The sequence below is a fragment of the Conger conger genome, chromosome 8, assembly GCF_963514075.1.
Source record: "Conger conger chromosome 8, fConCon1.1, whole genome shotgun sequence".
NCBI lineage: Eukaryota > Metazoa > Chordata > Actinopteri > Anguilliformes > Congridae > Conger > Conger conger.
In genome coordinates, this window is record NC_083767.1 from 35,375,949 (window position 1) to 35,401,580 (window position 25,632).

A 25,632-nucleotide genomic window follows, 5' to 3' on the forward strand; every position below is an offset into this window, starting at 1 on the left:
CCTGTAGGCTCTCTTAAATTGGAAATAATATTTGTCAAACATATTGTTTCAATAATCTATTTTATTCCAAAATATTGCAGGAGGTTATATGCCATTTCAATAAATGAATGAAACACAAGCCAGCAGCATATCAATAAAACGCACATTTGTTTCCAACTTTATTTCAATAACATTATTTATAGTGTATGCAGTAGCCCTAAAGTAAACCATACATTTAAATAACATTATGTGATTCTGTCAAATGTACATCCAGATCGAGAGTAAATCCTTCAAATACAACTCAGTTATTCTGTCTCAACGCTGCTAAGAAACTAATTTGAGGTAAAAACGCCATCATTAAACAAACCATTTATTTCTCTAGAGGAATTCCAAATATATCCAGGTGGTGGTGATTCTGCAGAAAGTCAAGTAGTAGGACACTAACACAAATAAATGAAAATCAACCAATAATAATTTAGAAAGGCGAATGGCTTCATTGTATTAAGCAAAGAAAGGATGTTTAGCTAGTTTTATAGATATACGTGTAAATCTTATTTAAACAAGCAAGAACATCTGTAAACTACGTTTATTGCCGCTGCCGTTTTTCCAGACAGCTGCTTTAGTTGAGACCTTTTTTTGAGGGCACCGTGTGCCTATTATGACATTGTGAAGTTCTGTATTCATCATTAAACGCCTGAACCCTCCTGTGCAAAAGTCGTTCGAAGTTTAGATTGTGCAGATTATTATTGTGTTACTGCGTCAACACTAGGGGGCGGGGCCACCACGACACACGCAAGCCACTGTTTTTATCTTTGTTTGGGAAGTAAGCGGTTCTGCTATGCAGCTTTGGTTAACTCCTCGGTGAACTCGGACATGATATCGTGCACCCAGATGTCCTTCTCTTCCTGCGAAGTGTCCACCAGGTACACTACCACCTTCCTGTCCCAGGTGTGTGGACCCTCCTGCACTGACTCCACCTGCGCAACCAGCGGCTTCTTCTCCACGTGGTTCCGGAAAACGATGGAAGCCTCCTCCGACCACTGCCTGGGCTTCACCCCTGCAAGGAGGGAGTAAGGGAGGTGGGAGGATGTCAGAGGAAGGGTTCAACACTACCATTTTTTCAACAAGTTATCGATCCCAAATATGTGCTCCTAAATAATTTTTCCAGTTAACACACATCGGTTTTCAGTAGCAAATGCTTATAAAAGGAAGCATGGTAGAACCGCTCTTTCAAATATAACTCAGAAAGAGACAGAGTCACCATGTTTGTGTGTCAAGGGACACTCCTAATGCACTTGAGTTCCAGCCATTCCAGGTTTTACTCGATACACAGCAAACATTTTGAGAAGAGAGCTCCCTGCTGGTGGAATATTCATTTGACTACAGCTGTTTTGAATAAGACCCAGTAATGACTCTTAGTGCGGTGCATTTTGTAATACTTGACTTGAATATGAATGAATCTGTGAAATTAATGAATCAATTAACAACCCATTTGAGAGTCACAAATATATTTACAGTGGGCTTAGGGAAGATTTTTTGCTAATATATTGCAGTAACTTTGGCTGAAAGAGAACCTTGGTTAAGCAAAAACTATTTTACCACAAATCCTCCACAAGAGGGCTCACATACAGAATTCATGGAAGTCTGTAAAAGGTTTTCATTGAGACTGTTGATCATCCAACACAGTCTATTCAACAATTGACCTGAACTATACTATAAATACTATACAGATTTTTCACTCTACTACTGACCATGCCAGCGAGTCTATCTTTCTGACCAGTCACATGACACACAGGTGAGCAGCAGTACAGAGCTGACCAATAAGGAGCTTACCGGCAAGCTGTGCAGTGATGCCCTGGAATGGAAATTGCCGGAAATCTTGGATGAGGGGCCGCAGCTGGGTGACGCTGACCAGCTCGTGCTTCCCATAGTCCAACTCGTACACAGACACTAACCCGTTATTCAGCACACCCTTAACCAACACCCGGTGCCAGCTGAGAGGGAGGTAGAGAGGGAAGAAGTGAGACAGAGAGGGAGGGAGGGAGGAAGGGAGACAGAGAAAGAATGGGGGGAGGGAGGGGGAAGGATAGGACATTAGCACTGTACATACCAGGGGCCATTGGTTCCCAAACTGTGGGTCCCTGGGAGGGCTTGAGGTGGATCATGAAATTACATGGGGGGGGGGGAAATCCCTGCATATAGGCCTAATATAACTTCCACTGACAATAACACATAGACCATTTACTATATGTGCTGTAGTGTACATGCAAATTACACATTTCAATATAGGCTAAATTCAAATCAGGTTTTGGTCACAGAAGTGGGTCATGGAAAACTCAGAAGGGTCACTTGACACCGATTATGTTTGAGAGAAACACTACGCCCGGTAAACTGTGTGTACAACAAACTTAGTGACTAATTTGTTGTACAAAGTTTATTTGGAGACTTCTTTCCAGAATGATCAGCGATGAGGGTCATGCCGGGGTCTACCAATCATGGTTATGACTTATACGACAACAACATTACGTAATTCTGGGATTCTGAGGTCAGGTGTGGAGTACGGGAGTGGTCACGGCCTCCCCTCCGCACTCACTCGTTCTCCACCTTGGCGGCGTAGATCTGGTTCTTCTCCACCCGGGCGGGCTTCTCCTCCATCTTGTTGTAGTAGAGGATCATCTCCCCCATGAGCACCGCCAGCTTGTAAAGGTCCTGCCAGGGCTGCAGGACAAAGTGCCCAGGGTGGCAGGCCACAGACACGAACACGTCCATGTTCTGACCAGGAGGGGGCAGCACCGGAGGAGGGGGCAGCTGGAGGGAGGTGGTGGGGCTCTGGGGTGGGGTTTCCCCCATTTGTGGGGGAGGGGAAAGGGGCTTTTTGAGAGACGGTCTCCTGATGCAGTTTCTGGAATTGGAGTTGGTGTTGGGGTTGGGGTTGGAGACTGTATTGGAGTTTGGGTTGGTGTTGGAGTTGGGGGCGGGTTTGGTGGTGTTGGAGTTGATGTTGGACTTGGAGGCGGGTTTGGGGTTGGAGGTGGTGTTGGAGTTGGGGTCAACCTTGGTCTTGGCAGGACTCCGGTTACTAAGGAAGACGTCTTTCTGGTGCTTCCACAGGTCCGAGTCGGCCAGCTGGTGGTTGACGCTGTGGTCCACGTCGTGGAAGTTCTTGGATGAGAACAGGTACACATGGGCCAGCTTTTTAGCCTCCTCCAGCTTAGCTACCTGGAGGGGGAGAATCAGCAGAACAAATCAAACGTCAGCTTTGAGGTGTTATCGCTCCAACAGAAACACTCGCTGTGACTGCACTTTGAAGTGTGAAAGGGAGTTACACTCTACATGACACGCATTCTCAACATGCCACAAACCGCAACTAATTAACCAAAGCTTGTGAAAAAAGTTACTGTACAATCTTCATTATCACTTGCGGAAAAGGCACAGTTATTATTATTATTTTATTATATTGGGAGATGTGTCTGCCTTTCTAGATGATCACACATTCTTGACGTTCCACAACCCGCAACTACCAAAGCGAGCCAATGCTGGAGAAGACAGAGTAAATGTCACAATACTACTGAAATGCAGAACATACACGCGCAGCTCTAGGGCAGAGTCACTGTCTTTTTAACATCTATATTTTCCATTTTCCATTCTGTTGCTTTTAATAGTCAAACTCCCAACAAAGTAGGGCTACTTTGTAAATGTAACCACACAAGAATATATTTTTAAAACACGCAACGATGCACTTGCAAATACCCTTGGTGTATGAATACCATTTAACTATGGCTATTGAACGAGGGCTTCATTTACTACCCAATGAGCTCGCCATGTAAATGAAAGGACTGAGGAATGTGATTGAGCTGGTCCAGGCCTCATGTTCCCATAAGTCACTCTCCTTTGTGTTATCTCTCACATCTAGGAATGTTTGCCCTCTCTCTCTCTCAGATTAACCCCTGGCGTGTACATAACCCTAAGCACATCTGTTTATCTCCTCTCACAGACAGGAAAACATTCTTGCAATAACAGCATCTATGATCTGCACCCCTGCCTCCTGTGTCCAGGACATTCAGGTGCCGATTGTAGGACCACTATAGAGACATGCTAAGGCTGGAATTACACCAGAAGGGCAGCATTAGTTTAGCAAAAGTCGAGTATCTTACATATAAGATCTATAAGCAGTCTTACTTAAGAGCGCACGTAATGTGCACGTAATGTGACCTACATCGGTATTGCAAGCCTGTTTGTTTGTTTTAGCGCAGGTAATGAGACCTGCATAAGTATTGCAACACTATCTGCATTTTCAAGCACAGCTAATGTGACCAGCGCAGGTATTACGATCCTGTCTATGTTTGAGCACAGGTATTGTGACCCTGTCTGTATGTTTGAGTGCAGGTAATGCGCCCTAAACAGGTATTGCGATCCTGTCTGTTTGAGCACAGGTAATGCAACCTGCACATCACGTGACCCTGTCTGCATGTTTGAGCACAGGCAGTGCGACTCTGTCTGTATGTTTGAGAGCAGGTAATGTGACCTGTACACATCACGTGACCCTGTCTGTATGTTTGAGAGCAGGTAATGTGACCTGCACACATCATGTGACCCTGTCTGTATGTTTGAATACAGGTAATGTGACCTGTACACATCAGGTGACCCTGTCTGTATGTTTGAACACAGGTAATCTGACCTGTACACATCACGTGACCCTGTCTGTATGTTTGAGAGCAGGTAATGTGACCTTTACACATCACGTGACCCTGTCTGTATGTTTGAGAGCAGGTAATGTGACCTGTACACATCACGTGACCCTGTCTGTATGTTTGAACACAGGTAATGTGACCTGTACACATCACGTGACCCTGTCTGTATGTTTGAGAGCAGGTAATCTGACCTGTACACATCACGGGACCCTGTCTGTATGTTTGAACACAGGTAATGTGACCTGTACACATCACGGGACCCTGTCTGTATGTTTGAGCACAGGTAATGTGACCTGCACACATCACGTGACCCTGTCTGTATGTTTGAACACAGGTAATGTGACCTGTACACATCACGGGACCCTGTCTGTATGTTTGAGCACAGGTAATGTGACCTGTACACATCGTGTCACCCTGTCTGTATGTTTGAGAGCAGGCAGTGCGACTCTGCCCCTGTGTCAGCGCAGTACTGGCCTTCATGCTGCACTCGGTGGAGCTGAGCACGGCGTCTCTCAGCCGCTGCACTGCGTCTGCCGTCCAGGAGCCCACGTCCACGGGAACATCTGCCAGACAGCACTTCACCGCCTGCGGAGCGAAGAGAGGGGGACGAGAGGCTGAGAAAAGAGCCCTGTCAGCACCACTGCTAACCGCCTTCAGCAGGAAACCAGAAATAACACACGACTGACGGCTATTGATTATTCAGGGCTGACTCAACAATCACAGATTATCAGATTCACCATCATAGAGTGCAGCACATTCTAGACGCTTCTTGAAACTTTTACTTCACTACAACCAGGAGAGGGAGCGATTCACAGGGAGAGAGAAAGAGGAAGACAGAGGGGGTGTCTTCAGTGCTGAGGGACACTTATATACACATACACATACACACACACATACATACACCAAACCAAACATTCAATATTCACACACTATGTTAACTGATAGGCTAACCTGGGGTGGTATGGAGATGAGGTCACGCAGGAAAGGGGGCGGGACCTCCCTCAGCTCGATGACCTCCACAGAGGCAGGGACACCCAGGTCCAGAAACTGGATATCAAGCACCCGGCTACCGTGCAGGTTAGTGATCTAAGACAGGGGATTGGAGCAGGGTAAAGTATCCAGGACTGTATTACCCTAAAGTTCCCTTTTATATCACAGCCTGGTCTCCATCAGAAGCCAACAAATCATTACATCTATAGTCAAAGAAATAGACTTAAACCATGGTCCAGTATATGAAATAAGACAAAACATGTATCGACTGTACTTGCAAATCTACATGCTTAATGCAGTGATACAGGCTGTATGCTGTGTAATGTAAGCTGTATGCCACATGCTGTATAATATATGCATGTATGCCGTATAATCTAACAACAAGCATCTATCTATGCTTTGTAATATATGCTGGATACTGTATTCTTTATAATGTATAATGTATGCTGGATGCTGTATAATGTACACTGAATACTGTACACTGCATAATGTATAATGTATAGTGGATACTGTATAATGTACAATGTATAATGTAGAATGTATGCTGTATGCTGTATGCTGGAGGCTAGGCTGTATGCTAGGCTCAGGAGGTAAGAGCAGTTGTCTGGCAGTTGAAGGGTTGCCGGTTCGATCCCTGCCTTGCATGGCAGCCAGTTGCCATTGGTGTATGTGAGTGTCTGTGTGAATGGGTGAATGAGAAGCATCAATTGTACAGCACTTCCGATAAAGGCGTTATATACAAGCCGCATAATGTATAATGTATGCTGGATGCTGTATTATGTATGTGGGATGCTGTATCATGTATAATGGATGTCATATGCTGTAGGCAGACATCCGTGTACTCACTTCCACTCGAGCCCATTTGCCTTTGCACCGGGCCAGACAGCACTTCCCACAGAAGGGCTTGGAGACCAGGAACTCTGAGGTAACCTGCCAAACAGGAAATGACATCACTGATCTCTAGCCTTCCATACTAATAATGGCACAGTGCAGGATATTCTATAGAATAACAGCTAGATGTCAGACTTTAGTGCAAAAGGTGGACCATATTTCAAATAATATTTTACTGCAGTTATAAACATTATCTATCTCGTCCATTTTTACATCCTTTGAGTAGCATCAAATAACATCACTTTCAAAAACAATTTCCCAAATGTATTCATTAAAAGTAAAATTTAATAATTCTTGTATAACTATTACATTTTTATTCTTTCAGTTATTATGACTACTGTGATTATGAATGTTCTTGAACTGTACTAAGGGTTGAAGACCTGAGATTCACCGCGACCTGTCCGTGACCTAACTGCATGTTTAGAACCTGGCTCATCTGCGATAATCCATATGGGATTAACAGAGGTGTGTCCTAACCCCCGATTACCCAAATTAATCCCCATCTGGCCATCCAGAGAATGGACACACAGAGGATCCCAACAACACAGCACATACTGACATCAATCATAGCGCAAGAACTGACTCTCATAATACATCAATCACAGCACAATCACTAACTCACCCCATGAATCACCATGCACTGATCGACTGACAAACCCCATCAATCACTGAACAATGACAGAATGACAAACCTCATCAATCACCATGCAATCATCAACCGACATACCCCATCGAACACTATGCACTGATCAACTGACATACCCAATCAATTACCACACGCTGAACGACTGACATACCCCATCAATCACCACGCACTGATTGACTGACATACCCCATCAATCACCACGCACTGATCAACTGACAAAGCCCATCAATCACTGAACAATGACAGAATGACATACCCCATCAATCAATGCAAACTGACACACTCCACAATCGTCAAAACTGACAATTCCAGAGACAAATTACTGCCAAGCCCGGAGCAAATAACTCCACCCGGTCCCTCAGATTGGCGGGAATAACTGGAAGTCACCTGCGAGTGGAAGTAGGCGTCGATCTTCTCCAGCATCTCGTTAAGCTTGGCCTGGCCTCGCGACGGCAGCTGACAGTAGATGGTCCCGTCTGAGCAGACGTTAGTCACACAGACTCTGGCGTAGGCACTGTTAACCTGAGAGAGGGAGACCCAACAAAACACTCTGAAAACAGTAACATGGAACATTCCAGAAACCAGAAACTTCTCGCTGAAACAGCAAAAGCCCAAAAAAATACAAATTAAACAATTTAGTTAAGGTATTTCACTAACGCTCTTATCCTTAGTGCAGTCCGTAAGTATTTGGACAGTAGTACAATTTCGGTTCTTTTGGGTCTGTGCTCCAGCACACTGGGTTTCAAATTAAACAATGAAAATGAAGTGCAAGGAATTTCAGGAAGTTTATATCCATATCTGGTGAACCATAAAGGAAGTACATCCCTTTTCATTATATAGTCCATCCATTTTAGGGGACTAAAAGTAATTGGACAGTTGGCTTAACCATACAAAAATATTGGCAACAAGGGACCCTCCTCAGGAGACGGTATGGTGTCCAGAGGATGCAGAGGTCCGGCAGGGGCGTAACAGATGGATTTGGAACAACACAGAGGAATCACAAAACAAACTATGGCATCCTAAAGCTGAGACAGTAGCTTTAGGATGACACAAATGCTACCTGCAAGGGAGTCTCCAGAGACGGGTCCTGCAGGGCCTTCATACAGGCGGCGTTGATGTTGACGTCATCATCCTGCGACGTGTCGTACAGCACCATCAGGGGAGCCTGGTCTCGCTCTAGGATCTCAGCCAATAGGATCTTCCCGCAGGCCAGGGACTCAAACTTCTTCAGCACCGCTGGCTCCTGGGAGAAGGGCTCCAGGCCTAAAAACAGGTTCTTGTTGAGCAGGAGGAAGGGCCATCAGGTTTCCAGCACTGGCCTAGTTCAAACACGAAGCCGCATCACGTGTGTGGGGGGTATTAACTCAGTGAGTGTCAGGGGCACTTAAAGGTGCCCTAACTAACAACATTCTAGATTGTGTTCTAGAATTCCATGGCACTGAGTGAGTTAATAAACTTGATGGTCACATTTTACAAAAAGGCTACATGAATTGGCATAGCATACATACAGTAACCGAAATATGGTTGGTTATTAAGCACCCGCAAGAGTGTCGTCTTGCTCCAACTTCGTTTTCTAGGGTATCTCGCAGTAATTCATCAACAACAGGCAAAATCGGCAGGACACAGAGAAATAAGGACACAGGACATCCTGCACAGGACAAACCAGTTTCGGCTGAAAATACAGGACATCCCAGTTAATACTCCGCTGTTGCAAACCCTAGAGACAAGACTAAATCCGGAGCCTCTTTGTTCAGAATGTGTCAGATTTGAGCGGACACACCGGACCAGATCATGTCAACTTCCTGTCTGTGAAAACTTGAGGATCTGCACAATGTAAGGGGGACCTGGAGGAACGCACCAGCTAGTCTGCACTTTGTGGCCTGGAAGGGCAGATTGTAGAACGACTCATGCAGGACCAGAAGCTTCCCATTGCTGATCAGCTCAGAAAAGCCGTGGTCCACATAGTAAACCTGGAGAAACACAAGAACCGTGAAACATCGCTCATCAACATGGCGGCCAAGAAAGGAAGAGGATAAGGTAGGGATGAGAGTGAAGCTTCATGATTCCAGAAATGAGCGGGGCTACCGTAAGCAAGAGGTGAATTCAGGAGCACCAAATGTTTCAAAACGTAGCCACCATTCAGAGTGAACTACCTGCTCAGCCAGGATTGTAAGCACAGTGAAACATTCAACCTGCTCAGAGTGACTGATTTGAACCAATACCTGTGACTTGCTCTGGGAAGCAGAGTCATGTAATGAGTCATGTAATGAGTAGCCCCACCCATTACAAGGTTCACAAACCTTCACCGTGCCCTCACAACCTGCGGGGACTTGCACGTTGAGGAGAAACATGTTTGAACCTTGGCTTAATCAGCCATAACTGCACGGATTCACAAGTATGGAAAGAAACACGTTTGTACCATGACCTTACTGGTCATGACTGCATGGATTTGCACTTATGGCCAGAAACACGTTTGTACCTTGTCCCTACCGCCCATAACTGCAGGGATTCGCCAGTACGGCAAGAAACACATTCATACCTTGGCCTTATCGGCTGTGACCTCGCACACTTGGGCCCGGAGAAATTCCTCCTCTTCCTCGGTCTTCACAGCAGCCAGCTGGCCAGTGGCTGGAGAGGGCAGGGCTTTGGATGCTCTGTTCTGGCCATAAAACTCCCGCATTTTGTCTTCCAGAGCCTCCTGGGCCTGAGAGTAACCCTCTCCTATGTACCTGTAGGGGGCGCAACGGTCCAGGTGAGTCCCAGGTAAAGCCAGCACTGCGCCTCTGGAACCTACTCTGGCAATGGGAGCCCAATATGGGGCAATTAAAAACTGGCTGTATAAGAAACACAACATCACCTGCAGCCCCAGGTCAACGAATACACTGTTATGAGGTAATTCACTGGGGTAATTAGCAGCTAATTTTTAGATTTTCAGACCCTGAATGTCTCAGGGGTCACTAGTATTTCGGCTTTGTTCCTGCAGTCTGCGTCCCAAAGTGCCACTGCCTCTGGGTGATTTACGGTCTGGACGGGGATCAGCACTTCCTGAATAATCTTGAAAAACGTGTACAATGCTAACTGGACCGAGACCTGGGTCAAATACATAATTGTTTTGGATTCAAATACTTTGTTATGCTTTGCTGAGCTGTCAGGTGTATTGGAGCTTATGAAATACTCTCAAAAAGTGCAAACCCCATCTACTGGTCTGCATGGTTGACTAAATTGCACCAGGCAAGATCAATTGAGCACAGAAAATAATTTGAGGCCAAAACAATTACGCATTTGACTCAGGTCTGACTGGACCGTATTCACCTGCCACTCAGAAAGGGGGCTTATGGTGGGAGTACTCCCCAAAGACTTGGAGGGGAGGGGGGGGAGGTGGGGGGTAGCAGGTTGGGGCCGTTTCAGGGCTTACCTGAGTATGACGCTACTGGTACTCGATGCCTCCACCACCAGCACGGATGGGTACTCCTCCTTGGGGATTAGCAGGGGAGGCACGGATTGGGCGCTGGGCCGACGCCCCATCCCCGGATCCGCCCGGTTGTGGTTGTGGTCCTCCATGGCCCGTGCGTACAGGATGGCCTTTTTGGGATTGTTGGGCATGGTGTAGTCGATGGTGCAGATGTCGCCCAACAAGGTCAGGTCCCGGAGGGCGTTTTCGGGGAGCTTGGCCTTGTAGGTGTCCAGGAAGAGTTTGGGCAGGGCGTGGGCCCACACGCCGTTACTGTGCTTCTGCAGGAGCTCCTCCAGTTTGGCCTTGGTGTCGGCGGACAGAGGCTGGGGGGGCAGAGGGCTGGGGGAAGGGCAGGGAGAGGAGGGGGAGGAGGAGGAAGGGGAGGAGGAGGAAGAGGAGGAGCAGGCCGGCAGGGGCGGGGTTGGGGTGCGGGACTTTTGGCTGGCGGCGGAGGAAGGGCGGGATGGGTCTTTAGAGGGGTACAGCAGGAGCTCGGAGGGGTTACTGCTGCACGGCTTCTCCACCTGTGATGAAACAGGACGGTTCAGTCACACACAGATGACACAGGCAGCTAACAGACAAGCAGACACAGAAACACAGACAGACAGACAGAATGCAATATTAGCCTTAATGCTCACAGTGCAGATGTGGGACCAGTGCTCCAGGTCTCTCAGAGCTTCTGTGGGAAGTTCCTCTTTGTACAGCTCCCGGTACAGTTGGGGCAGCTTGGATACCCACAATCCATTGCTGTGCTTGCTGAGAACCTCTCTGATGCGGCTCTGGACTGCCTGTGGATGGTATCCGCCACTGGGCTGTGGGCCTCTGGCCTTGGAGGGCGGGGTGTTCTCATTCAGGTTTGCAGGACCTGGGAGAGACAGAGCAATGAGATGCCTCGTCAGGAAAGGTCATGAGAATACAGGGGTTTGTTTCAAAGAGAGCATTATTATTATTATTATTGTTATTATTATTCAATTGATGACGCAAAGCTTCACAGAAAAACCATGTCCTCATGCTCATGGAGTACTTGTTATATCTCAGCACATCTCTCCTCTCTCTCACTTTCTACACATCTCTCCTCTCTCTCACTTTCTACATATTTCTCATTTCTCTCTACCACGGTCATCCACACCTCTGTATCCCTACCCTCTCACACCACCATCATCTCTCTCTCCTTCCATCTCTCTCTCTGGGTCTTGTTGAATGGACTTACCGGCCGTCTGCTGTGGGTTCCTGGACAGGTGAGCCTGCACTTCCCTCTGAAACCTGGAGGGCAGAGTCATCCTCTTCTCTGGCCTGGAAAACAACAAGAGCAGCGGATCAGTCAGAGCTGATCTGGGATCAAAATCCTCTTTTCTGTCCTGGAAAATAACAAGGGCAGTCGCTCGGTTAGGGCTGATCAGGGACGAGCATCCTCTTTCCTGGCCTGGAAAACAACAAGAGCAGCAGCTCAGTCAGAGCTGATCTGGGATCAGCATCCTCTTTTCTAACCTGGAAAACAACAAGAGCAGCAGCTCAGTCAGAGCTGATCAGACAGCTGGGATCATCTTATATTAACTCCCCCTGAATCATCAATCAAACCATTGACACTTACACACTTGAACATGCCAATGAAAGTCACCTTACAAAACCCACAATGCAACTCTCACATTACAGTGGAAAAGCAGTTCCTGCCCCAATTACAACTGACCTAACCTAAGAAAGACAAAGAAACAAGGTATGAAAAAAATGCTGAAAATGAATTTCAATGTTATCCAGTATCCAGAGCAGTAAGACTGCTACCATTGGCCAAAAAAACATATCTGTATGTCATAAAGAGCTTTGAAAACATGAGGGCACACACAACAGGAAGTAACATTTCAAGCAACATTAAACTTTACCCTTCTAATCTGCCTCTCATTTGTTTTGGTTTCAGTTTTTCTGGCGGACCCATGAATAAAAAAGGGTCCCAGGAAAGCCTATTACTGAAGTTCGGAGATCTGAAGCGTCTTTAATCAGAGCTCAGTCTGCTTGGCCTCTGTGCTTAGTGTTCGCAATTTACCTCAGTGTGAAATGCAGAAAAACAGGATCGCCCCCTTTCTCATTGCACTGGCAAGGGAGGATTCCTTCTCTCTAATACGTTTGAGATTAATGTATCACAATGCAGATGAACAGCTAATAACACACAATACACAAACAGTACAAATGGACTCTGCAATTACACACACCTGGACACAAAAATACATGAACAGAAGCACTCACGTATAAAAACAAACAACACACACACACATACACAAAAACTAAAGGCGTCAATTGCAGTGTGCTTAGCTGGAGTTTAAACCGCAGGTTTTCTTTCTCAAAGGAAAGATTGGAAGTTCCTAACTTTCAACTTCAAGCTCCTAGAAGAAACATTTAAAGGGTTGGAACGTCCTTAAAGATGGCTGACGTCGATTCATTCCCGGGTCAGGAGCAAGTAGAAGATAAAAGAGGAGAAAATAAGGGATTTGAATGAGCCCTAGGTACACACATCTGCACCGCCTACCACTTCTGCACATTCTCATTATACAGAATCAAACCTCTATGGTGGGTAGGGAGCTGGGCTGCAGCCTTGATTCTTATGTGTGGGCACTCTGTTGATCCTGTGAGCAAGGCACTTAACCTGATTTGCTTCTGTAAATATTCAGATGAAACCATGGGTTGTATTTAAAGAAAGTAAGCTGTGTAAGATAAGAAAATGTTTTAAATGCCTAAATGTAGACATGCTGGAGGCAATTTCAGGCAGATAACAGACCAAGTCTTAGATGAGGTTTCTCAACTGCACAGTGTAACACAGAATTAAACATTAAACTCCTATGGTAAGCTCATCAGTCACGAGACAGTCCTGTGCTTATGTTCACTCACAGAATCACACCCATGCGCATGCTTTATCTCTCAATATTCCACAAATATTTTACAGGATAGATGGATGATGGACAGTTCCCAACAACCAATAAACAGCCTTCCCCCCACCCGCCTCACTGGGGCAGTCCTACGCCCCTTCCGAGAGTACCACAGACTACAGACTAGACCCTTTATTTTACAGACGGTATCAGGCACCGGCACCTTTCTAAAAATTTTATTTTTAGCATTTGCAAAATCTAAACAATACCGATCCCTACTATGGACCAGCGTAATATGAGATGGTTCATTTTCCCCAAAGTTAATCTTAAGCAATTATAAAAGTTTGACATCAGTGTAATGAAGTGAGTTTTCACCCATCACTGCTAACTGTAATGAGACTGGAGCCTGAAATGCCAGCAGTGAGGAGCTTCATCACACCAGCAATACACCTTAGCTTTGAAATTAGCCATGCACTGCAATACTAGCAGATACACATATTCCTATTAAGAATCATTAATATTGGCAAAAGGTAAATGGTCTGCATTTATAAAAAGCTCTGTACAATTGATGCTTCTCTATCACCCATTTGCAGGCACACCAATGCAAGGCACCAACCAGCTCGTCAGGAGCATTTGGGAGTTAGGTGTCTTTCTCAGGGACACTTCGACACACCCAGGGTGGGATCGAACCGACAACCCTCCCAACTGCCAGACAACTGCTCTTACCTCCTGAGAGGTAACACATTAGCACATTGGCACATTTTTCCTTTCAAGGAGGGGTCACATTCAAGTCATGAACAGCCTTAATCAAAAAAAGAGATTGTCTGAAACAACAACCTGAACAAGCACTGAGAACAGAAGTGCGCCTGTTGTCAGACCCCCAAAAGAAACCAGACTGTTTACAGTGCACAGGGTCAGCAAAGCTTGATAAAGAGACAGAGCTCGCCAAATATAGCACTCCTCCCCCCCATCATTCTGCTGCCTCTGCGGATTGCCACCAGTTAGCATTTGATGTGTTGGAATGCTGATATCATGAGGAATAAGATGGTGTTGTGATGGGCAGCACAACAAAGGTTAACCGAGATTGTTGAAATACAGAGATAACAGAGAAAATACAGAGATAACATCATTCACATTACTGACATTACTGTCTTTATTTGACAATTTGGGTGTTTTGCTGTGGACCTCCTGCACGGCATTCGCATATAGCCATTTCACCAATTACATTCTGCAGCATTGTATACTGCCATCATTGAACATTCTGTTCAATAAATTACATTCACTTTAACCTGAATCCTCTCTGACTCTCCCTACTGCACATCTGCCAGTTTTAAAGTCCTAACAAACGCACATAATTTAGGATATCTGCACCCAGTAGTCACTCGCCTATACACTAGCGTCGTCTCAAGGTACACAATTGTATCATTGTATGCTATGCCTAAAATATATTTTCTGACTTACCCAGACTTAGACAAGATGTTCGATTTCATTTTCATTTTTGTGCATTGTGCACTGGCTCAGTTTCCATGTTAGCATAATGTGTTAGGTTAATATAAAGACTTGAAGCCTATAGGAGTCAGTAGCCTATCTCCTTCAAAGTGATGAAATACACCTTACAGCAACTCCAAAATGGTCTTATTTACACAAGGTATCAAGTGTATGTGAAGTACATGTACAGGAAAAAAAAAAAAAAAACTATAACCACTGAACACGTAACCTTTCATCTTCCGCTGGTTTAGCGCAGTAAAGAAGGTAGTAGCTCTATTTTCAGAAGGTGTGCGGATCACATAATGCCTTGTGTAAATAAGACAGCTTTGAAGTTGCTGTAAGGTATATTTCTTCACTTTGAAGGAGGTAGGGTACGGACTGACGAGGCTTCAAGTATTTATGCTAAGCTAACATGTTATGCTAACATGGAAACCGAGCCAATGAATGCACAAAAATGAAATCTAACATCTCGTGGCTAAGTCAGAAAAAAGGTATATTTCCCAAAATGTTGGTGTATTCCTTTAAAACATGGAGTACCAATCAGACATGGCATTAACTAAGCTCCGCCCTGTTACAGCTCCTCCCAATCAGGAAGAATCTGTGCTGCACACCTGCTCAGCTGTGTACCATGTCCAGCATCACATTCAGCCAGGACAGTGAGCGCTGCCTTCCCTCCGAGTGAAAGACCACCCTGCACAGTAAGCACTGAGCACTATGCCTTCAACGGTCGACGGGGGTGTCACATTGCCCGAAAGCTCGGCTAACTGTGGCCAAAGTGCTGATTCACTCTGTTGAATAAAGGAGGGATTAAAAAGTAGGGCTTCACTTATTCTGGGACAGGGTAGGGCTGGGTTTACCCATTGTGTTCCCCCCTCCCCCCTTCCTGGGTGGGGGGGGGGGGGGGGGGGGGGGTGTCTGGATAATACAGAAAGCAGGCTGGTGATGTCAGCTGTTTTTTCTGGCTGGAGTTGGGGGGGAATCAACTGGCAGCCCCGGTGCTGGCATGGCATGCTGACTAAGCACCACGCACACACACAGACTTTAATATATGGTAGCACTAAACTGCCATTGGTCAGCACTCACCTGTCGCTGGGCGCAGGGGGTTTCCTGGTCTGTGTCCCAGGGGCTCGGTTCTGAGGAGGTGCAGGTATCCTCCCGTTAGGCTGGCTGTCCCTCCCGCCGGCCTGCCGGTGGTCCCATGCTCCCGCAGAGCGCCCCCCTGTGGGAATATGTGCCCCGCCTCGGCTGGACCGGCCTATGTGGTCTGGCTGTCTCAGGGATGTCCTGGGTTTGGCTGTGGGTTCAAGGTGGAGGTGGGGAGGCACAAAAGATGAACACATATACTTACTGGATACCTGGGAGTAAGCTTGTGATGGATAATGAAACAATGAGCCGAAGAGACAGCCTGACATTTTTGGGTAGAGTATGCCCTGCTGTTGGTCAGAGTATGCCCTGTTGTTGGGTAAAGTGTGCCCTGCTGTTGGTCAGAGTATGCCCTGTTGTTGGGTAAAGTATGCCCTGCTGTTGGGTAGAGTATGCCCTGCTGTTGGGTAGAGTATCAAATGTCACTGATATGAAACTATCAAACCAATTGATATTACTGATATCAAACCAAAGGAAATCACATATCAAACTATCCCACCCATTGAAATCACTGCTATTGGGCTGAACCATCAGACCAACAGATATCACAAATATCAAACACTTCACTTAGAAAACCAACACAGGGCAATACAGAAAATAAAACAAAATTATTTTCCTTTGCCGGAAGAAGTAACAGGGACATTTTCCAAGAGGAACCATCTTAGTTTAAGGACTGTATAGCCAATAAAAAACAAACATTTCAGAGGACAGCAGTGTGAGAGTCAGGTGATTAATGGGGTGCTGTGCATCATGAGGGCCCACAGGCTGCATTTCTAATTAACTGACCTAGGCATTTCTTACCACCATTTAAATAAACGCTTCCATTGTTTTCTCCTCTAAACACATTCATCCACTGTTTTCTCCTTTAAACACATTCATCCACTGTTTTCTCTTTTAAACACAACATTCATCACATCCCATACCACTACTTTACCCCTGCTGAACCGTTACCCAAAGTGCTAATGAGCCAAAGCCAAAATAAGAGCATGTGAGGGAGCTCATCGACGATGCTGTCACCACATGCAGAAGGTACTTTCCTTCCCTCAATGAAGCCTAGAAGGCAGCCACTTTTAGAACTATGAAATAAATAGCAACATATTACCAAACTATCTTGCTAAGCTTTGATAAAAAATACATGAAAGAAACATTATCTGTGGTTGGCCAACATGCTGTTTGCAGTCTTGGAGGCAGCAGCTGCCTTCCAGGCATCACTGAGGGAAGGAAAGTACCATGAGCACACTACACCTCCTCCGGGAGGGGTGTGAACATGGTAACTGCCACTGGAGAGGGAGGGGGATAAAGAAATCACAGGCCTGCTTGGCTACTAGGTTATTTGCCTCTCCTGGATATTTTGGTGGCCTTTGTGATAAGTAGCCATGAGAAGGAGCTGAGTGCAGATGGCGATGCGATGAGGACAGGTAGGTACACCTAACTGTTTCACCTAGCATTAGCACCCATTTTGTACACTTAATAAATCAATCGTCAATATCTTATGCACTGGTAGACAGTCTTAGGCCCCATCCACACCCAGAACTATAACGATAGCTATAAGAATAACGACGTGAGCATCCACACTCATGAATGAAAACGTTTAGTAAATCGTCTCTGGGGCATCTCATCTGCCATTTTTAATGTGACACCACGTAAATTTGGATGGATTTTGATTGGCTGGCAGTGGTTTATCGTTCACGCAGCTGGAAAAAATCACTCTGAAAATGATCCCAACGATATCGCTTGTCACAATTATTGTTGTTATACAGTTCCCTCCAAAAGTATTGGAACAGCAAAGTCAATTATTTTGTTTTTGCTATACACTGAAGAGAATTGAGTTTGAGGTCAAAATATGTACATGAGATGACAGATCCAAATTTCAGCTTTTATTACCTGGTACGTTTATGTAGATTTGTTAAATAACATATCACCTTTTGTATCAGACCACCCATTTTTTAGGTGAGCAAAAGTATTGGAACATGTGACTGACAGGTTTTTGTGTTGCCCAAATGTGTCCTGCTAGATTAATTGGTGAAACAATAAATAATTCTGAATGTCTACTTCAGGTTTTCCCTGTGAAGACTGCATTTGTGTTAGAAAAGATAAACCAGCATGAAGATCAGAGATGCATTGCCCAAGTATTGGGGATAGCTTGTACAACAACTTGGAATGTCCTGAAAAAGAAAGAAAAGTACTTGGCAACAGACATCGAACAGGTCGACCAAGGAAAACAACAGCAGTTGATGACAGAAACATCGTAAGAGCTGTGAAGAAAAACCCCAAAACATCAATCAGTGACATCACAAACAATACCTTCACCCCTCTACAGGGCAGGGGTGAAGGTATCTCAACCAACCATTCGAAGAAGACTTAGAGAGCAGCAATATAGAGGCTATACCACAAGATGCAAACCACTCATCAGTTGAGTGAGCCGCAAAAGTTCTGGACTGATGAGGCCAAGATTAACCTCTACCTCTAAATGATGGAAAGGCCAAAGTGTGGAGAAAGAAGGGATATGCTCATGATCCAAAGCATACAAGCTCATCTGTGAAGCACGGTGGAGGAAATGTCAAGGCTTGAATGGGCTCACTAATCTTTATTGATGATGTAACTCATGATGGTAGCAACAGGATGAATTCTGAAGTCTACAAAAACATTCTATCTGCCAACTTACGGGGAAATGCGTTCAAACTAATTGTGAGGAACTTGCAGCAAGACAATGACCCAAAACACACTGCCAACACAACAAAGGACTTCATTAAGGAGAAAAAGTGTAAGGTTTTAGACTGGCCATGTCAATCACCAACACAATTGAGCATGCATTTCACCTCCTGAAGAGGAGATTGAAGGGAAAAAAAACCCCAAAACAAAAAACAACTGAAAGAGGCTGCAGTAAAAGCCTGGAAAAGCATCACAAAAGAAGAAGGCAACAGTTTGGTGATGTCAGTGGGTCGCAGGCCTGATGTAGTTATTGCAAGCAAGGGATATACTACTAAATATTAAGTGTTATTTACTTTCATTTACTTAAATACTCTCTGTTCCAATACTTTTGAAGGGGACTGTAGTTGTGGTGTGGACTCCACCATCCACTTGAGATGTTTAAAACAACCTATTTATAGCTATTATAGTTCTTGGTGTGGATGGGCCTTTATCCAGGGCAACTGACAAATACATTACAGTTTAGGATATCAGGCTATTTATAGGCTAACCCCACAGTGCATTCTTGTACAGGATATTTTTTTACTAGCTCGCAAAAATGATAAGATATGTCGCAGTTTCAGAGACACAGATTAAGCCTAGTACTAGAGTAAAGGCAGTTTTGAAAGGAGATTCTCCATACAAAACTGAATTTAGTCCAGAAATAAGCTTAAGCCGTGGCTGTGAAGCCAGCCAAATATCAATTATTAGCTTTTTTTTCGACACCCAAGTGTCTGTTTACAGGTCACTTACATAACATCTTATCTTCACTCAATCACTTACATCCTGCCTTCACTCAATCACTTACATGACATTATAACTTCATTCAATCACTTACATGACATTATAACTTCATTCAATCACTTACATGACATTATAACTTCACTCAATCACTTACATGACATTATAACTTCATTCAATCACTTACATGACATTATAACTTCATTCAATCACTTACATGACATTATAACTTCATTCAATCACTTGCATGACATCATACCTTCACTTAAATCACTTACATGACATCATACCTTCCAGCCCATGCATCACAACTGCCCTGAGGACCGGAACAGCCAAACTCTGCCTATGTAAGCTTCGGTAGCCCTGAGCTCTGAAGTCCCCCTGTCTGAGATACCGTAGCGTCCTGCTGTCTCGAGCCCTGAGCACTGAGTGAGTTCCTCGTGTCCGAGCCAGGGAGCGCAGACCTGCTTCTCCTGCTGCAACGTTAATGAACGCAGTGTACCTGCCAGCCAGCAGTGGCTCTCATCCTGGCAGACTACAGACGGGGGGGGGGGTGCAGGAGAGACGAAGGCTGGTTGAGCCACTGTCTCACTCAAATGCAATCAATACACTTCGGATGAGAGAGGTGGAGAGTGAGAGAGAGAGAGAGGAGAGAGAGAGAGTGTGAGAGAGAGAGAGGGAGAGAGAAAGAAAGAGCGAGATTTGGAGAGGGATGGGAGAGAGACAGAGGAAGAGAGCTGAGGAGACACTGATGTGTAATCACGTCTCTCTCACACAGTCGATGGCCAATACAGGTCTGCACATTTTTTATGCATCATAATGAAGTAATAAAGGAAATATGCTGCCCCTCCACCCCAAGGCTGGGTGACTCCTGCTAACATCAGCTGTACAGAGCTTTGATACAGACCATCTGTTCTTATACTGGGCCTTTATGAGCTGAATGTCCATTGTCTAATTCTTCAGAGACACAGAAATAGGCCAAGTTATCTACCTGCTCTAGACGCACGCGCGCACACACACACACACACTCACAGCTTTACATAGTACAGGAGGTTCATTTTGGTATACTGTGTTAAAATGGTTTCTTGAATAGTGACTGTGCATGTGACCTTTGACCTGAACACAGAAGAGGACCAGTCAGACTTGAAGAAACAGCAGCAGATGTTCAGCAGAAGTGTGAAGGCATTGTAATAACACCGGAAACTCCTCATATCCCCTTCACTAGTGGGTTCTGTGCTCATCCACATTCAGTCCAGAATGTGTCATTCAAAGGCTGTCATTCTAATTAAGAAAATTAAAAAAAACTCACTCTTGGTAGGTAGATAGATAGATAGACATCTTTATCAAAGGAAAATCATATATTTTATGGAAGCGCTTAACTAAAATTATTGTGATCTACACCCCCACCGATTTGAATCTACATGCTAAAAAGAAGAGTGCAAATCACTCAGATTTTATCTACATTTTACAATCCGAAAACACTATTAGCTGACATTAAACACGATCACCACAGAGTTCAATGTTCAGATCACATTAAGAAGCTGCTGAAATGGGCAGCCATTTAATCAGAGCACTCAGGGCCTTATCGTTAACTATAATTAGCATGAAGAGACAATTAGATCAGGGGGCAAAAGCCAGGACTGTCACAGTGTTAGCATGGCTGATTGTATTAAAAAAGCACAGCCTATTACTGCTAAATAGCCCACACGCAGAGCATCAAGCCTGGCTGAACAAATCAGCGAGAGCCTACTGTAAAATTCTTGCTATGGCAAGGGAAGAAAATGCATTTAACTCAATTGAACATCATCTGTAACCGAATCAATTCCCTAATCGCCACTATACTGTATATACAAACAGAGCGCAAACACATGGTGGGATTCCATTCCCACACTGCATAATTCCAGGGAAATTATCAGGCCATAATTGTGTAATCCATACAGTACTGATTTTGTGTATGGGGCGACATAGCTCAGGCAGTAAGAGCAGTTGTCTGGCAGTCGGAGGGTTGCTGGTTCGATCCCCTGCCCGGGCTGTGTCAAAGTGTCCCTGAGCAAGACACCTAACCCCCAAAATGCTCCTGACCAGCTGGTCGGTGCCTTGCATGGCAGCCAATCGCTGTTGGTGTGTGAGTGTGTGTATGAATGGGTGAATGAGAAGCATCAATTGTACAGCGCTTTGGATAAAGGCGCTATATAAATGCCAACCATTTTTGTGTTGCAACAAAACTCTGTGGGACACCTAAACCAGGTAAAGGTGCAGGGAAAGCCAGGTCAAAGCTTGATTCTAAGCAGGGAGCCCCAAGCGAATACAGTAAGTCTGCTGAAAGAGATTGACTGCTCACCCTAAAAATCCAATCAGGTCCTACTCACATCTCACACCATCCAATCATATTCCCCCTGCATTCCAAATTATCCAATCATGTTCCACCGGCATTCCCCACCCTCCAATCACATCATACCAGCATCCCGCAATATGAATAGCTAAAAAGATGAGACTAAGGATAATGTTGTCATATAGGAATCTAACCCCGTAGAAAACTGACAGGTGGGTCTCTTACTTTATCTATATACAAAAGTGAACCCTTATGGAGAAATGACCCATATATTGTAATCTATGTTTTTGGGATTTGGTTCAATTTTCCTTAGCACTGAAAATTTTTTTTTTGTAACTGGCGTTACTTTTCATGCACATTTATCCCCTTCCTTTTTTTACTTCAGAACCCTTCCTTATGTTGATGTTAAATAAAGTGAAAAGTCAAAGTGGGGGGCACATCCAATTCAACAATCCAAACACTGGTAATCCAAGATACCCCTAACAATGCATGACTGTTTCAGCCTAATAAATACCTTGTTAATGGGGATTTTTATGAACCATAATAAATCTGCGGTGACCCGATGTGGGTGGCTTTTGCAAGATCCTCTAACGTTACCTGGCACATTTACAATATTTAAATATGCTCCAGTTTTTTTTTTAACATCTAGTAACTGAAATTGATTTATTTTCATTCCTCAATTATATTACTCAGTTAACCACATTAAAAATATGCTAACCAATGTTTCTTCTTTTGCTTTTCTTTTCAAAATCATCATTTATTTCATACATCAACGTATTGTAACCTACATTTTTTGGACAGGGGTCAATATTCCATTGCATAGATTGCCATTACTTTCCATTGGATACAAACCATTGTAGATTAAGAAATTGAATAAATCAGTGGGGCCACCTTTCCATAGGGGTTACTTTTATCAGACACCATCTTTGATGCTAGCACACAAGGGCATGGAGCTTCCCTCCTCAGACCTACCGTTCAGCATGGAAGGAGTGGCTGGCTTAAACCTCATTTGGCAGTTGACCAGCTGGGGACGGCCAGTCTTCTTGGAAGAGCGCTGCCGGGCCACGAGCTGGGCAATGTGTGCCGTCTCCTTGCAGACTGTGGCAAAACAGATCACCTGGAACAGAGGGGGGGTTGGAAATAGGCTCCATTATGGCTCAAATCAACAAATCAAAGTAACCACACCACTAAACACATCTACTGTTGTGGAGTTAAGCCTACCACTACAGCCTGAATACAGGCATCCAGTGTTGATGGGGAATGCTAATTGTTGCTTAGCCCAAATGCCCAGTGAGGGGGTGGGCGGCATGACCTCCTCACCTCTCCCCTTGCAGTGCGCTCCATCTTGACCACAGAGGACAGGCTGTGCAGGAAGGCATCCAGGGAAGTATAGCCCATTTGTTTGTAGGGGATGAAGTCTCCAGTTAGGTCCTTGAAGTCTGCCTGCAGCTGGGCCAGAGACACGCCATTCTTGTTGGACTGCAGGACGGCCCTCAGCATCTTCTTCACAAGCTCCACATCCGACATCCTGCCGAACCAGAGAGGGGGCCGTCAGGAGGAGCGGTCAGCAGGCAGCACGATTCAGGCACAGGGTATATACACACGTAGGTGCATGCGTGCAAACACCTCGGAGCAGCCCGATTAATAATGTGATTTACCATTTTGGTATGATTGCCAGGAAAACGCGAAGTCATTTTGAAGTTGAATCAGTTTGAAAATGTAGCTATTTAGGCTATTCCCTTCTTTTTCTGACGATAGAACCCTAAATAAAATCAAAAGTCAAAGTAAAGTCAAAACAAGACCTAATTAATTTTCCAATTCCCAAATGCAGTTATTTTCTAATGCGAATTACCGTCTCGTCATCGGCAGTTGGGGGGGGGGGGCGTGAAACAATCCTATCACTGATAAGCCTGGATACTCCCAACGATGCCTGGTGGTTTCAGCCTAATAAATTCTTCGGCAAAAATTGTGATTTGTTTATAAACCCTGAAGAAGTCATGGTGACCCGAAGTGGGTCGCCTCCAACTTTTGCAAGCTAAGCTTAATTGGCACGTTCATCGTTTCATCTTATTCCCTTCGAAGCACATACGTGTAATGCGTGTAATGCTTTGTGTAGAAGAGTTGGCTTTGAATTGTTTATTTTCTTTTTGGTATTTTTCGCCTTTTTCTATGCTCCAGGTCTCTTTTAAACAACCAGAAACCGAAATTGTTTCCTTTTAATTTCTCAATTAGCCACATTAAAATATGCTTGCCTCTTTCTAAAAAAAATGTCAACGGAATTGTTATTTGCCCATTTCGTTGACCTACACCAATGTGATTTTCAATAGGAGAGAATTAGGTGGAAGTAGAAAAACCCTACCTTGCATGTAAATCAGCTGTATTTTTCGAGTTTAGCCGGACGTTTTCCAACACCTGATACTCGGGATTTTTACCAACTAGGTAAGGTAGCGTCGAGTTCCTCGAATTGGGAGCGTTTTTAGTTTCGATTACAATACCTTCCTTCAGTTATAAACATTGTCTTTTTTTCTTTCTTTTTTTTTGTCTATTCGAGTGTATCAACATGGGATATATCGTCGATTGCCTTGTAACCTAATTGTAGAATTAACGTTTGCTTGCTAAATTAACAATACGTTGTTTGTATAAGCTGTTGGGTTTTGCATGAGTGTCATTTAACTTTCGTTTCAAAGTTATAGGCGCAGTCATCACGCACACACACACACACCCTTTCCATTGAACGAAACATAACATTGACAGGCTATAGTTAGCTACCCAGACAGCAAGCGACTCGGGGCCGGATCTTCCGCGATTCCGGCCCGAAGTCAGTCGGTACCGGCTGAGGATCACTTGCTATCTGGGTAGCACGCTACCCCGTTCTCACTGGTTCTCAGCACGTAACTACTTTCGGTAAGGTGGTGATGTAATGCGATGTTACCAAGCTAGCTAAGTTAGCTCGATTGCCTCAATAGCGCCCAAATCTGCCTAACAAGCCAGTAAGTGACGATAACTGCTAATTTATTCGTCCCACTAATATAATAATGAAAAAAGGCAACAATGATGCGCCTTTCAAAGCGAGATGCTCTTAACCTGCAAGAAAAAACACCGACATTATTCGAGCAGCATAGCGCTCGCTCAGTCCGCTCATGATCCGCTCAGTGCCATCGGGTCACACCCGACATATATTCAGGATCATTCTGGAAGTTAAGCTGGAAACAGTCATTGCGGAGATAGCTCATTCATTTAAAATGCATTGAAGTGCTTAATGCAAAACATGAGGAATGTTTTTTTGTAGCCAACTGTCAACGACATCGACGTTACCAAAACAGTAAGTAAGCGACATAGCTCACGAGTGCTGGACTCGCTGCTGTGGCTTCCCGATTACAGCGACATTTGTCTGTGAACTCGTAAAGACAAATACTCTTGCAACGTAGTAACTCATCTAGCAAAATAATATTAGCCTCGCTTCTAACCATTAGCTTTGTACAACGATCATACTCGATTTTTTATTAATTGAGCATTCTTACCTGTCTGGGATGTGGGATGGCAAACCTGATCAACTTATTATTTGCTTGTGATATTGTACTGGGCTCCTGTTGCCTGTCGGCGTATCTCACTCATCCGGCGCGTCCCTGACACTCTCCCAAAGCTGCTGCTCGCCTGTGTTACTGGCGCTGCGATTGGTCAGACCGCGTCGAGCCTTCTTAATTAGCGAACCAGGAAAGGGCGCAGGCGCCACG

At 44.8% G+C, this 25,632-nt stretch overlaps 1 protein-coding gene across 3 annotated transcripts; it reads right to left on the bottom strand.

Annotated features, from left to right (window-relative positions):
- Positions 1-51: 51 nt before the first annotated feature.
- On the bottom strand, positions 52-25,557 carry tdrd7b (tudor domain containing 7 b). Of its 3 annotated transcripts, none has more exons than XM_061251743.1 (17): positions 24,983-25,102; positions 23,219-23,426; positions 22,871-23,015; positions 16,078-16,288; positions 11,862-11,944; positions 11,290-11,516; positions 10,613-11,175; positions 9,737-9,926; positions 9,056-9,167; positions 8,258-8,460; positions 7,585-7,719; positions 6,507-6,590; positions 5,622-5,756; positions 5,145-5,255; positions 2,573-3,198; positions 1,813-1,973; positions 52-1,036 (listed from the first exon to the last, which is right to left on the bottom strand). In XM_061251743.1, the coding sequence occupies exons 2-17, from the start codon at positions 23,423-23,425 to the stop codon at positions 816-818; spliced, it is 3,414 nt and encodes a 1,137-aa protein (XP_061107727.1). In that variant the 5' UTR covers position 23,426; positions 24,983-25,102; the 3' UTR covers positions 52-815. The 3 variants fall into 3 exon arrangements, with proteins under 3 accessions (XP_061107727.1, XP_061107724.1, XP_061107726.1); XM_061251740.1 differs by lacking the exon at positions 24,983-25,102 and adding an exon at positions 25,420-25,557 and having other exon boundaries at positions 53-1,036; XM_061251742.1 differs by lacking the exon at positions 24,983-25,102 and adding an exon at positions 24,258-24,385 and having other exon boundaries at positions 53-1,036.
- Between the last annotated feature and the right edge of the window lie 75 nt (positions 25,558-25,632).

Coding starts and splice junctions, on each gene's coding strand:
- tdrd7b (XM_061251743.1), bottom strand. CDS start 23,425: ATGTCGGATGTGGAGCTTGTGAAGAAGATGCTGAGGGCCGTCCTGCAG. Junction 6,591..7,584: donor ACGCCTACTTCCACTCGCAG/GTGACTTCCAGT, acceptor CCTGTTTGGCAG/GTTACCTCAGAGTTCCTGGT. Junction 1,974..2,572: donor GCCGCCAAGGTGGAGAACGA/GTGAGTGCGGAG, acceptor CCTCCCTCTCAG/CTGGCACCGGGTGTTGGTTA.